Raw genomic sequence first — 15,720 nt, forward strand, 5'->3', positions numbered from 1 at the left:
GATGAACTTACTCCTTTTTTTTTTCTTTAGATTTAAGGGTTTGGCGTAGGAAACATCAACCATGCAACTATATTCATAACCTCATTGAAATAAACTATTGAAAAAAAAAGTCATCACACTGAAGATTCCATTCTTTCACCTTAAATAAATTCACCTGGTTGCAATTTTAAGATATCCCAGGTCAGTACATGTACAATTGAGACTGAATGATTAGTTTATCACATTTCCTTTCCTGCGCACAATGATATCTGTCTGTGGTGTAAGCTGAAAGGAAATGATAATTCAGTCTATCCAAGACCAGTCTTATTAAAGTGCATGCAGACATGTAATGTGGTAGGAATCTGCATAAATCACCTCATGATTTCACTTTTCGCAGTGCAGTATCCTATGAAATTAGATTTGCAAAGATGCTTCAAGCTGCCACTCTTCAGGGGGCTTAAATAATCTCGAGGAAATTTGCCTAATTTTGATTGGGAAATGAGCTGAGGTCACAATAGCATTGAATAGTGGCTGGAATGAAATTATAGTTCCGATTGGAATGGAAAGTATTCAAATTCTGATGAATGCATTACCTCGACACAATCTCCTGGATAAGCTAAGATGAACAGATAGATAGATAGATAGATAGATGGATGGATGGATGGATGGATGGATGGATGGATGGATGGATGGATGGATGGATGGATGGATGGATGGATGGATGGATGGATGGATGGATGGATGGATGGATGGATGGATAGATAGATAGATACTCTTTGTCAGGATTCCAAAACCAAACTGAGAGTTTCTATTGTCTGTGTTTCTAATGTAAAAAATTTAAAGGGCCTGATCTGATTTTTTTAAAATGTATTCTGTTTATTTTTAGCTATATAGATATATTATTACTGAAATAATGACTGCGTACCAGTATTTTCCTCTGAAGACCAAGGTTATTTTTGGAAACGGTGACCTCAGTACATTAAAGAAAGAGTTATTACAGGTAGTCCATTGGTTGAAGTCTTTCATTTAGTTGGAGTAAGCTACAAACCAAAGAAGTGTAATCTATGGACTAGTATCTTCTCGGCAAGTCTAAATACTTACATTTTTGGATGAACTTAACCACATTTTTTTTTACCGCATATGAAGTGAGTAACTCACTCTATTGCCAAAGAGGTCACTGAGTTTATGCATCTTTAAAAAAAGGAGAAAAAAATCTGTCCATCTTTGAAGTTGGTTTCAAGTAGTTTATTGCCTCTGCCAAGCCACAGATTTTTAATCAAGTGGTTTTGATCTCAGAGTTCCTATTTGTTTGCTGCTTGCAACGAGCAAACTTTTTTTTCTTCTCTGCGAGACAGAAAGGAAATGAAGTCCAATAGATAGCAAGCAAAGGCAGGGAAAGAGAAAGATATGGGGATAGAAAGATAGATAGATAGGTTTACAGATAAAGCAAGGCAAATAGCTAAATATATAGATGTTTATTTATAGATGGAATCAGTCGTAGAATTTTCAGCAAAGATATATGTACTATTACATGTAACTAATGGTTCTTGGTATGTTTCTGTCGTGCAATAAACTTCTTTCTCCAGGATGGATAGATGGAAAGATGGAATGGATAGATCCAAAGATGACTGACTGATGAAAAGCTAGAATGCTATATGAACAAACAGGCTTATAGTGAGGCAGATAGTTGAATTGCTGTGTGTATATAAATAGACATGGATATTTTGATATGTGCATTAATGGAAAGGCTTCCAAGATTGTCGCCTGCAATCAAGTGGAAGCGTGCTCCCTTGAGTCCGAAATTTCCTGTTTGTTTGTCGGCCGGCAGTTTTCACTGAAGGACAGGATTCAAGAACTAGAGATGGACGGATAGATAGCTTTCTTGTCATTATTCAAAGGGTTTCCTCATCTCAGTTTGTGGGTGGAAACTTTAGTCAGTTGTTTGGCTCTTATCAATTTGGTTCTACTCCAAGACTTACTTTTAACATCAACCCGCTTAACTCTTTCTGTGTCAGGGATATTGGAATCTGTGTGCAGTGCTGTGGGGTTTTGTGCTGATTGGTGCTCAAAGCACACAAAGAGTTAAGCATGATATTATAGCATTGAAGGTACTATGGAAACATTTTCAGAATGATAGTGAATGAAAGGAAAATAGGTGATGAAAAGGGGCAAAATATGCACATAGTTAGATAGATACCTTGACAGTTCTGGTTAATAATAACTCATGAAGATAAAAAAGAATTAAGTTATTACGCAGTCTTGAAAAAAAAAAGGTTACATGCATTGGATATGTAGATAGATCAATCAATAGAGAGATAGAGAGATAGAGAGATAGATAGATAGATAGATAGATAGATAGATAGAGAGATAGATAGAGAGATAGATAGATAGATAGATAGATAGATAGATGGGTAGATGGGTAGATAGGTTGGAAGATAGATGAATATATGGTTAGGTAGATCAATAGATAGATAGATAGATAGATAACAGGGTAGATAGATAGATAGATAGATATATAGGGACACCAAAAGGGGGTGAAAAGAGAGAGAGAGAGAGACAGACAGAAAGAGGGAAGTGGGAAGCGGAACAGTGATTATTACTGGCAACCGCCACTCTTGTTTTGTTTTGCGTGTCTGCTGATACAGACTCATACTCATTATTTATTGTCTGGACAAAGCGACGATTAGAATCCATCAACAATCTTGCTCTTCAATTGCTAGACTGCTTCACACATGTCCACCAGCTTTCTTTTTCTCTAGTGTTTCGGGAAGTTAGTGTACAACTTTCACTTTGGGCAGAAGTTTGAATGCTTGCTGAGTAAGTACTGTGTGTATGCCATTGTGTGTGTTTTCATTGTGTTGAGTTTATTACAAGTAAATAATGCATCACTTTGATAATGACTGCATAGTTTCCATGCATTATGTGATGCATACATCGTCCCAATGTGAGGGTAATTTTTTTTTTAATCATCCTGTATCTGTCCATGCTTCCTGTTATTTTTCCCACATTAAGTTCTTTTTTTCTTTCTTTCTGCCTCACTGAGCTAACAGACAGATTAAAGAGGAGCACAAGAGATTATGTATTGCTATGTCTTTGGACTTGCTTCCTTGCTTGCTACAGAGGTGTGCTGTCTTCACCTTTATGTCATAGGACTCACAGATTTCAAGAGGTATCTTATAAAAGGAGAGACACAGCTAGAAATACTATCTTCTCTTTCTGGTCAGATTAATCTGTTAATATTGCCCGAGATTACCCTACATAGAGATCATACTATGATGTTAAAGTTTATCTGAACTGTTTTTGCAACTGTTTGAAAAATTGCCCTACATCAATGTACATGAAGATAAGCACTGAATTGATCAGTGTTTTAGTAGTAGCCATGACAAAATTCATCTGAACTTGTCATGATCATTTCAAAGCTGCGATAATAGAAATAATCATGTCATCATATGTACATAATAAGCATAGGGTAGTCTAGTAACAGATAAATATCACTGTTACCTTTTTTTCTGTGAAAATTTCTTTTTTTCCTGTAAGACATATTCAATCTGTCAAAGTTTCCTATTTGCCTTTCATTCTGTCTCCTTTTACTCATACTGATAAAGATAATTATGTACCCTTCTTGCCGGCTGAGAACCAGAAGGACTGTATCACACTTTTGGAGAGTTTGGGGTATTGGTATCATGTTGTAGAGCTTGGTCTCTTCTGCATTATGGTGTTAATTTTGAACTACAGTTCGACTTTGATTATCTAGCCCTGTCGGGACCGGCGCTCATCCAGATAAGCGAAATGGCCGGATATGGGAGACACAATGTTAATGTATATAGCTGCCATCCAAGCTGCCGTCCCAGTGTACTGGCAGCTAGGCAGGTAGCATACCCCGCAAAGGTGGTGTAATCTATGCTAGTCTGCGCAAAATTGTCATCCCTTAATTCTTCACAAAAATAAAGTATATCTTTATGTGAAAATCATACATATTTTACCTCATTAGATATTGAGAAACCTATCATGCACATCTTATGAAATTAGTGAAATAGATCCATGAAAGTCACTGTTTTTTCTCAAATTTTGGATGGAAAAAGAAAAAGTCCTTCACTGCATGAACGCATCCGGATAATAGAGATTTCCGGATAAAAGGAGGCCGGATAATCAAGGTCGAACAGTATTTTCATTTTCAGTGAAATGTTAACCCATTCCCATATGGGAACCTGGTAATTCTATGGGCATTTCAGAATTCAGCATGGAATGGGTTAAAAATTAATACCACAAGGGTGCTATTTTACCAAATATTTGTAACAATGCTTATAGATATTCCCACTTTTGATTAAATAAACTTTTTACTATATTGAAATTGATTGTTTAATTTTTTTTTTTATTTACACTCAAATCTTATAGTGCCCTTCTGGTTCTCAGTTGACATTCTTTTCTCTCAGAGATGATATGTTTGGGTAAAGTCATATTTTAACTTATGACCATTCTCTCCATTTATTAAGTTAGGACAAAGTGTTATAGTCATTACAGACATCTGCTAGAGTCAGCACTGCCTTAAATGACACTATTTTTAATTTATATGGTTACAAATTAAAAAAAAAAACAGTTTGGTCCAAAAACAGTTACCATTTCAACAGAATATCACACTCGTAAATGAAATTCACTCCATCTTTTTTCATTGATGTCTTTCAGTTTAACGTCCAACAAATAGCAAATACACAATGAGCTTACTTGATGAACATAGAATGTCTACATTGCACTTCTATTGATATCATGAGCAATAAAGAGTGACATATAATAGCTTGAAGGCATGATATATGCACTCCAGCGATGACTCTTTGCCTCCTTAATCATTGGTAGAAATAATATATAGCCCTACTCGCCTGTCATATCTGCTCTTTTTCTCTCTCTTGGTCCATATGTTTTCTGTTTTCTTTTTGCTCTCTCTCAATTTTATCATCTTTTCTATCAATCTCTCCTTCTCTCTCTCTATGTATTTTTCTATTTCTCCCTTTCCCTTTCTCTCTCCCTCTCATCCTCCCTGCATTTATTTATATATTGCTGTCTCTTTGTATCTATCTATCCTTCTCTCACTTCTATCTCTTTCTTTCTCTATTTCTATCTCTATTTAGCTATTCATCTCTTTATCTTTGTGTTTATCTACATATATCTATATCTCACTCTCTCACTCTCTTTCTAGGTATCTGTCTGTCTCTGTCTCTTTTGTTTATCTCTCTTTCTATCTCTCTCAATCTCCCCCTCTCTATGCTTCTTTCTATCTATCTATTTATGGATATCTATCTACCCATCAGTCTACTTATCTATCTATCTATCTATATATCTATCTATCTATCTATCTATCTATTTATCTATTCATCTATCTATCTATCTATCTATCTATCTATCTATCTATCTATCTGCATGTCTGTCTGTCTATCTCTGTCTATCTATCTATCTACCTATCTACCTCCGTATATATCTATCTATTTATTCATCTTTCTATATATCTACCTATCTACCTACCTACAATAGTGTATCTAATTGTCTGTCTATCTATATATCCACCTATCTGTCTATATATACTAGTATATGGCTCCATCTATCTATCCATCCGTCCATCTATCTGTCTAATATCCATCCGTCTATCTATCTATCTATCTGCCTACCCATCAATCTACCTACGTACCTACATATCTCTCAATCTCTTTCTCTGCCTTCCTATAGATTGTCCTGCTTTCCTTCCCTCTTACCCCAAGTGTTTACTCAATACTCCATTTCCCTTCCGACGCCAAACTGTTCCCTTTGGTAGAAACGGGAACTAGGAAGTGACAAGAAAAAAAAGCGAGTTGGTACTTCATGTAGTATACCTTCCTTCCTGCAAAAATGTCCACTTCAGTGGGTCAACCAAATACTGTTCAGCACCTCGTGCATTGGGTGTATTGCCCTGCCCTCTCTTTTGAGATAATCGTCTCCTGAGAGGCATGATTTGCTTTTTTATTTGTGGGTTCTTGTGCTATAAACAAGGTTACATTGTGATAAAAAAATATGCAGAGGTTCTTGTGCTATAACATTAGGCTAAAGTGAGAAAAAATATGTACGGGAGAGCCTGTTTTAGAGATGAAATTATTGCTACTCTAAATGAGATATTGAATTCAGAGTCAATGACTAAGGTTCAAAGATACCATACTGATGAATATGCAAGAGATGAGATTTTCCTTACTTTAAAAGAGAAAAGAAATGACCTCTGCCAGCTTGTATAATTTTGCAATTCTCAATAATCGTCTCAGTCATGTTGATATGATTGTGATTCTGAATGATCTTCACTGCATCACTTGCAAGAACTTTGACATCACTGTCACTGCACACAAATGCGTATCCACGATTTGAGGTATGAATTATTTTTATCCATCTTCCTGCTTGCCACACTACATGTTTTGTTAGTGTTAGATACATGAGCTCCTTTTTTTTCCTCTATGAGAAGGTGAGACACTCCAGAGCATCTTCATATACCAAAGAGTGAACAAGTTGAAGAGCACAGTCAAGTCATAAGGAGGATTGATCTGTTTTTCATATCAGATTTTGAATAGTTCATGTCGCACGGGGCTCTGCGGAGCCACACTGTAATTGGTTTTCCACATGTTCGTGAGGCAGTTGATCGAGTGGGCGTGGTCACAAGAGGCCCCCCCCCCCCAAACTGGTTTGCCATGGTAACACTCATGAGACAGTGAAGCGCAAACACTGACGCGACAATGACAAGGAATCGCATGTGCGCCGTGCTATCAAAACAAGAACTAATTAGTTATTATTTGAAAGAGGAAATTACTGCATGTCTGTGTGGTGCCTTGTATTTTCCAAAGTAAACACATACCCTTGTTAATGATCAAGAGTATGAGTTTGTCTTGTCGAGCATTAATGTGATGTGGCCGACCTGCACATTGGCAACACCTCAGGGAGGTGCCGATAACATTGAGGTGTGATCGCGTCCGGATTCGGCAGATTTGGGGGATTCTATTTCACCTGATCAAGGCACCAGCCAGTGAAGCCATTTCCCCCCACTGACCTTGTTCGTGGCTGACCCCAAGTGACCTCAATATGAGGATGTGCCTGCAAATGTGATCAATAATTTCCCTTCATTCCTCATTTACCAGCCTCGGAAGGAGTGTAAAGTCTTAAGCTGTGAGACATCGTACACCCAGTATATTTACTGTACAGACATTGAACTAGTGTAATCCTTTCGATCAAAGAAACACTCAAAAGCTATTCATGTTTCTCACACCTGTTCTGCTTTGCAAGTTACTTGCATCTGTACTGATTAACACAGAATAAACTCATCATTTTGTGCTTGTGGATTACTTTTGGTTCTGGCAGCTGGAATCTCATGGAATATTACCATCCAGATCATTTTTGCCCTATATCTGCTCTCGACTTTCTTGCCATCCCGTAGGTGGGTAAGACCAAGATCTTCTTCCACTACTGGCACGTGGAGAAACTCGCCGAGCTCAGCTCGAGGATCGACAGAAAGCTCCTCCTTTGTCAGAAAGGTAAGATTGTTTTGCTGTCAGTGCTGCCTGTTTGTTTGTTTGTTTGTTCGTTTGTCTTTTCATTTCTCAATCCTATCAGTCTTGAGCCTGGATGAGAGACAAATGGAAAAATTAATCCACGAACCAAGCTGTATTTTTATAGCTTCCACACATTGTCGTACAGGTATTATAATTGTTATTGACTCTGATGCTGTTATTGTAGTGGTCATGGTGATGATGGTGGTGGTTGTTTTTTGTTTGTCGTGGTTCTAGTTGCTGCTGCTGCTGCTGTTACTGTTATAGTAGTTGTTATAGCAATTGTTGTGGTAATGATAGTGGAGTACTTGGCTGCATTATGTCTGATGTAAAAGTGAGTTTGATAAAAATTTGGAGAGTAAGTGTTGGCAAACTGTATGTGTGTCTGTGTGTGAATGTGTCTTTATCATTGGTGTATGTTTGTAGTGTATTTGTGTTTTCATCTGCGTTTTCCCTCATGCGTGGGTGGGTGCTCTGATGGGCTGGCTGAAATTTAGCACTTGTTTTTGCAACCTTTCTTGTGTACACACTTCTCATATGAATTGGAGAGGGACATGGAGGGGAAAAAATTGTCTTTACATTTTGAAATGTCAAACTACCACTTTTAGAAGATAACCTTTTTTTTTTCTCTTTCTCACTCTCTCTCTCTTTCTCATTTTGCTTGTCAGCTTGATGCTGTTGAATAAAGAAAAAAATCTATATTACAGTGTATTTCTACTTTTTTTTTTTCATCCCCCTCCATCTTCAAATTTCCCCATAGCCCCTCCCTCAAGGCTATAATGGCAAAGTAGTAGAATGTGTCAGTAGAAGCAGTCTTTCCTGTTTTTAATGAGATGTTTGGCAGACAACATGTGTAAGCCGATGAAATTGCAGTTTGAAGTGGAGAATCTGTTTATTAAAAGTGTTTCTGTTCCACAGGACAATGATATTTGATTTCCTTCTCAGGAGGGATCCAGGAATTTCGTAAAGGTGGGGGGATGCAAACAATATTTCTGGTGCTACTTCTGGGTTTCATCTCATTTTTTCTATTTATTTATTATTTTTTATTTATATATGAACATATAAAGAGGAGAAAAAGAGATGTTTAATGCCACTTGCTATACTCTAGCTGCTACTACTACTACTACTACTACTACTGCTACTACTACTACTACTACTACAACTACTATTACTGGTGATATGATAATAGGGAGCAGTCATACTGATAGCAGTGATAATAAAAAGTATGATGATGATGATGATGGCAATGGTAGTGATTATGATTGTTGTAATAATGAGAACAAAGTTTAATGAAAGTAATGACAATTACAATCATCTCCATTATTCACAATAATATTATTATTGTGAATAGTGATTTTTTTTTTTTTTTTGTGCTCTACTTCTAGTTTATACCTCTTAAAACTCCAGTCTGGTATGACCACAAGGTGTACGTGTTTAAATTTAGGGCTGGATTGCAAATTACATCGAGCTTACATCATATCAACGAACTTCCTTACAGCAAGGCCAAAAAAGCGTTTTAAGTATCATACCTGTTTGGTATGCATTACCTTGTATGCTTGTCAGCTGCACTCTTGCATTAGATATGCTGTACGTGTGGAAGGTGTGTTGTGGAACACACCACAAATTCAACAGGATGCGCGGCGGTTTTGAACATCAGATGCGATTTCCTTGATATCAGCGATAAGTTTTGTGTACCTGATCCCGTAATTCAACCATTTCCTTTTTCCTCACCACTGCAGTGGAAATGTCCCACCTTTTATGGTCGCATAAAAGAGTAATTCTTATCTCACACTTATTACATTTTCAGCAGATTTTGCAGTTATAAATACTCAAACATTGGGGGAAAAAAAGTGTCAGCCATAACATAATCAAAATCTGTTTAGTGAAGAAGTATTACCTTGGAATAAGATTGTCAGTAGAAATTGCCAACTTTCAGGTGATGGTAATAACAACAGTCTGGAACTTCCCAATCTTAGGATTATCAGTTAATGGACAGAATCTTTTATTGGGATTCAGAGATTACATGAAGTATCCTGCCTCACAGAAATAAAGACTACATGTGCAGTGTGTTATGTTAATTGATGCTGTCGCAATGCATGCCAGCAAAGCAAGAGTGTGATAAGGATCGTACAGACAAAATTGTAATGTCATCCCAACTGAAACATGAAACAAAAGCTGCACAATTCCTGTTTATAAGAGCTGATTATGGATGAATGTCTGTTAATATTCAACTGTTTCAAGATGCAATGAATAACAGGTATTGCAGCCATGATTTTAGTTTCAGTTCAGAAGGGAATAGGACAACTTCCTGCAAAGGACGGAGGCGATAAGAATAGCTTTTAGTATGGAAGCTAGTGCATGACATCAATATTTTTTATGATCAAATGATGAAACTGATCTGGGTATGCACTTTAATTTTTAGCTTGGTATAGCGTAAAATTGTGAATATCATGAGGTACACACACGGTGCTATGATGCTGGTTGTTTGTTGAGAACTCTGCTTTGGGAAATTTATACAGAATCAATTTGACATGCTTTGGGAAATCACACCTTAACTTCGGTTGTGCTTTTGGCTTGCTTTTCATCATATGAATGCTGCTCTCTGAATTGGCAACAAGTTTTGACATTGATGTAACTTTGTGTCTGCTGACATGAGAGCCGCAGCATTACACCCTTCAAAGTTATCAGCACGATTTCAATTTCCATAAATAATACCCGATTATGATCTGGATGGGATTTTAACCCATTGAGGACGAGTCCCGATTATACTCGGGCAAGGGTCTGTGGGAAATTTGTGTTGTAGCGAAATCAAACCGTCCTCACCGAGTTAAGTATCTTTGGGCACTGGATTCTATAAATATCATATGTGATTCGTTGTTGTTGTTGTTGTCATCATCGTTGTTGTTGTTTGCACTCATTCCATGTATTCTGGATTTTTGTTGGCAGATGATACCAAAGAAACAAAAAATGTGAACAATTGTTTATGCCAAGTTAACACCAACTTTGAAATCTGTATATATATTGAAAATGATTATTGGTGATGGTGGGGGAGGGGAGTGTTTAGCAGTCATCTAAAGTGTTCATCTGTGTTTTTGGCATTACATTATCTTCCTGATGTGGAGGTTATATTTGTTTGAACTGTATTCCACATTTCATATGATGTTATCCTTCATCTGACAATGAAATAACAGGTAATCAAAATGAAAAGGAAACAGATTTTTCCTGGTGCTTCTGAAAAATGAAACCACGGTTTTTCCCTTCAGAAGTAGTTGAGATGCCTTAAGTACACAAGGTCATTACCTGCCATTACTACTGTGTTTTGTTTTGTTTTGTTTTTGTGATGTTTGTTTTTTAGAGACATGGTACAAAGTGAAAAACAGTAGAATTATAGAACATCATGAAATGAGCCGCAGTAATGGCTTTTAATGACATTCTCCTTTCCCTGGCTGCATTAAACGCTCCGAGAGGTAATGAACCATGAATAAACAATCAAGGTTGTACTGTGGGAGAGCTAGCTGTTGTGCGTTCCTATTCGTCTGGCATGGAGCCACTTAGGTGATCAATGATTAACGTTTGCTGTTGTACCAGAGCCCATCAGGGGCTGATATTCTGTGGGAATAAATGTTCGACTGTCTGTGGTGTGATACCAGTAGAAAGTGAGTACTGCCCCTGGTTGTGGCATCTGCCTATAAAAAAGAGGCATGACAATACGGGTCATTAGGGATGTGCCAAGTGTGTGCACCATTCCCGCTGGAGGCTAATTAGGGGATGATCAAGAAGATCTATTTTTTTTTTTTTGGTGGTGGTGGTGGTGGTTCCTCATCATCACTTTCCACCACTCTTCCACTCTCATATATCTGCCCCCCCCCCCCCTTTTCTCTCTTCTCAACTCAACTAAATCATTTTGCTAGCCAGGCAGACAATTTTGACAAGTGGCAGCACAGCAAGCTTCTGTTTTGTCTTGTGTTTGGTAATGGTTTGTCTTTATTACCCCCCCCCCATCCCTACCCACCTGATTTTCTTGCTCTCCCCCCCCCCCCATCTCTGTCTCTCTCCATATTTTCAGCCTGTCTGTCTCTTGATCTTTCTTCTCCTCATCTCAACATTAAACTCATTGTGCCAGCCAGGTGCACTGTGTCCTCTATGTGGCGGCTAAGCTGGAATCTATTCATCATAATAGGTCTTCTTCCATTAGCCCTCTCCCTACACATCCTTAACTCCTGGTCTTCCCCCCCCCCCCCATCCCACTCTCTTTCATCTCCATATGAATACTCTGCGAGGCACACCATTTTGCCCCAAAGCAGTTAGAGAAATCGATTTCGCGTGATTGTCTTCCCTATTCTCCTCTCCTCTTGGCATGCTCCGTGTGTTTCTTGAGCATGTGGTTTGTGTCTGACGGCAGCTCCAAAACAAGTCTAAGGCTTCAATTAAATGTTTGAGAAGGGACGGGCAGGTTCGATACTAGAATTTAATTTGGTCATAATCCACTGGGAAAGGATGATAGCATCCGTGACCTTCAGACAGTACAGAGTTATAGTTTGAGTCTGGTGGACGATGAGTGGAGAGTAATTATGATGAGAAGTGACCGGCGGCATCTAGGGTGATTTGTGGAGGAAGAGAGGCATCCGACTCTGGGAAGAGCGAGAGGCGGGAGCGTCGCCGCGGTGATTGATTCCGGTCGGGGGATGGCCAAGAGATGATTAGCGACAATGGGGAATGAGGTTTAGTTACCACAGTGGTGGCGGCGTGCTGGGCAGGGGGGGGGGGGGGTGAGGAGGAGAAGGAGGAGGGGGAAACTCGATGGAAGCGAGAAATTGAGAACAGTCGCGGAAGGAATGAGAACAGGAAACGGCGAGAGAATCCAGGAGAGGGGGGATGGGGGTTGCTCACTTTTTACCGCAGGTGCATTTGTGAGCCTACCAGACGCATGCTTGGATGACACACTGATGCGGTGCTCCCTCAAGGACACTACCGCTTCCATCGTCGGAATCAAATATTGATCCGTCTCGCGGACATGCAGTGTACATGCACAATTGCACACTCTCGCGCAAGAGATGGACGGGGATTCTCCTCTTTTGTCGTGTCTGCGGTTGTCATGACGTCCGCAGCTGAACACCGCATCAGATTAGGCTTGCTCATCCCCACTGAAACAGACCTGCAGAGCAGCACTTCTTCATCATAACAATGCTGCATTTATAGACTCACAGGTCCAATTCCATCTCGCTGCCGACTGAGCCGGTGCAGTGCCTTTGACTTTGAATACTGTTAGCTCCACAATGGATCTTTGATTATTAAAAGGAATATTCCCCCTCTTTGGATTGCAGTTCTCCTACCTCTATGTCATGGGAACTTGACTTGGACTTTATAGTGGAATGATTCACAGAGGTCAAGATACTGCCTATGCAGCAATAGGCTTTGAACATTTCCAGGAATCCGATTTTTGTCCCCATGGGATCGGTGGCAAAATGGTGAAAGGAGAGAAAGGCAAGAAGCCGAGTGGTAAGCGACCAAAAAAAAATTGAATTCTTGTAGAAAAGTTGAGATGTTGGAGTCAGAGTGAACTTTTCTCTATCAAGCTGTGTTGGAGAGATGCGTGCATGTTGTGGAAATTGTGCAGATATTAGAAGGGAATTTCATGAATTCATAATCAAAGTTTTATTTTACTTTCATGAGCTTTTGCCTACTGTTTTCTGCAGGCTTCTTGGGACTGGTGCTGACTCGCCATAGATAGGGCAACGGCAGGTCAAACTTTGATTGTGAATTAATGAAATTTGCTACAAATATAGATATACCAATCGGATGAACCTCTTCAGGTATCAAAGTTTTGCATCTACTTCGCATCAAAACTGGAGATGCAATACTATTGGACGACGCAGCTAAAAAAAAAAAAAAGCTCCTGTATCACTAGAGTGTTACAATTCGCCTTGGTGCACACGGCTCAATGGGTACCTGTAAATTATCTTGATATGTGATGACTGTTGCTTCTATGGTGTGTCAGGTTGCCCATTTACTTCTCTACGATAGAAATATGCCACTTTGAATCATTTTTATTAAGTAGTAGAGACAGGCTCATTAAAACCATCACAGGGCTGCCAACACTCCAGTGTTGGCAGCCCTGAGATGATGACAGTTACACGTGTAGTTGAGAGTGAGACTCCCATAGGCCAATGCTATAATTTAGGAGTCAAAATGAGTGAGATCAATAGAAATGCATGCAAATGAAATAAAGTTTTAGAGTAAGAAAGGACCAAAATGTGTGAGTCTCACGCTCAATGCGTGAGAGTTGGCAGCCCTGCCATCAGCCTTCCACATGCAAACATGTACATTACACAGGTGCACTATTAACACTGATATGCACACAAAAGCATGCATGCATACAAACACAACTGCATGCACATGCAAGTTTACACAGCAAGCTATTTACAAAATCAATGCAATGTCATTGATTGATGTGAATGACACAACTGTGTTTATTGGGAAAAAAATAGTGCATTAATGGGCTGTGTGTGTTGGGCATGCTTTAAAGGAGCCCTGGTATAGAATATTTCTTGCAGAAAAACATGATATCATGTTTCTTTCCCTTTTTTTGACTTAAGATGAATAATCTAAGTACTGAGGTCATCAAATATTGACCATCGTATGCCCACAGCTGACCAACTGTGACCAATAGCAACTATCCATTTTTCTAATAAAACCTTGTTCCAACAGTTGGGTGAAGAAATGACTAACTGTAACACCAATGTTTACGCCCCTCCTTGTCATCGGAGACTCCCTCCCCTCCTCTGCGGCTCCACTGACAAATCTCGCGCAATTTTTTTTTTGTCGAAAGGTGGGATGCCCAGTGACTCATCCTGGCAAAATGTGTTTAATAGACGTCCAGACATGGTAGGGAGAAATCACTTTAGAGGACAATTAAGGGGAAGCACCTTTGATTCCCAACTGGGATTCGACGGTGGAGTTTGGGCAGGAGTCTTGAGTTTCATTAAGAGTAGACAGGTAGGCTGGTATGATCATGTGAAAGGCCGAAAAAAGTGCATTGAATGCGTAATTGCATTTCTTTGTCCATTTGAGAGTTTAGGTAGTGCCATGAGTGAGACACTCGTTCGTTTGGTGTTTTTTTTTTCTTTCTGTCTTTTTGGTGTAGATTTCGAGGGTTGTGATTTGAAGGATATGACCAGCATGTGGGCCGCATTGTACTGATTATTAGTATGGTATGCAAATACAACTCTTGCAAAGGCAGAAATAAGTCAGATGCTCCAAGCAGTACGTGTCTCTTGGTCTGCAGGTGATATGCATAGTGTGGTGGGACATTGGCAAGAAAAATATGAGAATCGTTACCAGACATTAACACATTTCCAGCAAAATATGTGTAACATTCATTTTTTACAATAGCATGAATATTACCAACTTAGAATTGATCATTCATAGCCAATTGTCAAAACCCATATGCATACGCCAACAGGTATATTTGTGTACTTGTAAACAATGTCTCAACTATCTTAAAACCAATTTCCATCCAAGAAACTTTGAACTTCTCTTAGAATTGTATGCTCTTTCATATTTCATATGAGGTTTCTCATTGTGTCTCACAAAAAATGTTTGAAATCTTAACCCCCATCTCAACCAAAACTATACCATCCCTTTAACATGAGTAACCAAACATGTCCTATTCTGAGAGAGAGAGAGAGAGACAGACAGACAGACAGACAGACAGACAGACAGACAGACAGACAGACAGAGATAAAAAAAGATGAAGCAATCTATGTGTCAGCTCTGTGTGAGGCAGCCAGATGAAAGTGTATCTTGAGTAGATGGTAACGTAGGAATATTACCCAGGGAGCTGTACAGTATGCACAGCCAAAATGAGATGCCACAATAATGTCCCTACTGTACACACCAGGCCGTGTGTCAATCAATAAGTGTGCATGTGTGGAGCTTCCCTTGGATTTTTGATGCAAATCTCTGCGGACAGCCTGCCCAGAAGTTGTGTTTACTTACGCTTCCAGAAGAGCCCATGTTGGAATGCATGTAATCCAGGGGGGAAAAGCAGCACAAAAACCTTGGGCAAACAAGCACTGTGTATTTGTAAACCGCTGGAAGAAGGAATTTGCAAATGAATGTAAACTGTGAGTTGAAGAAGGGTATGCACTAATAAAAAAGTAAACATTGTTGGTGGAACAAGGACTTTTGCTAC

The 15,720-nt window shown here is 39.1% G+C and overlaps 1 protein-coding gene across 1 annotated transcript in view; it reads left to right on the forward strand.

Moving 5' to 3' along the window:
* Nucleotides 1-15,720, forward strand: part of LOC140244429 (unconventional myosin-XVI-like) — a 197,202-nt gene that overhangs the window by 103,662 nt on the left and 77,820 nt on the right. The window contains exon 25 of the mRNA XM_072324068.1: nucleotides 7,415-7,511. Within this exon, the coding sequence (XP_072180169.1) occupies nucleotides 7,415-7,511 (97 nt within the window). The remainder of the gene's footprint in view (nucleotides 1-7,414; nucleotides 7,512-15,720) is intronic.

Source organism: Diadema setosum, chromosome 21 (assembly GCF_964275005.1).
Source record: "Diadema setosum chromosome 21, eeDiaSeto1, whole genome shotgun sequence".
NCBI lineage: Eukaryota > Metazoa > Echinodermata > Echinoidea > Diadematoida > Diadematidae > Diadema > Diadema setosum.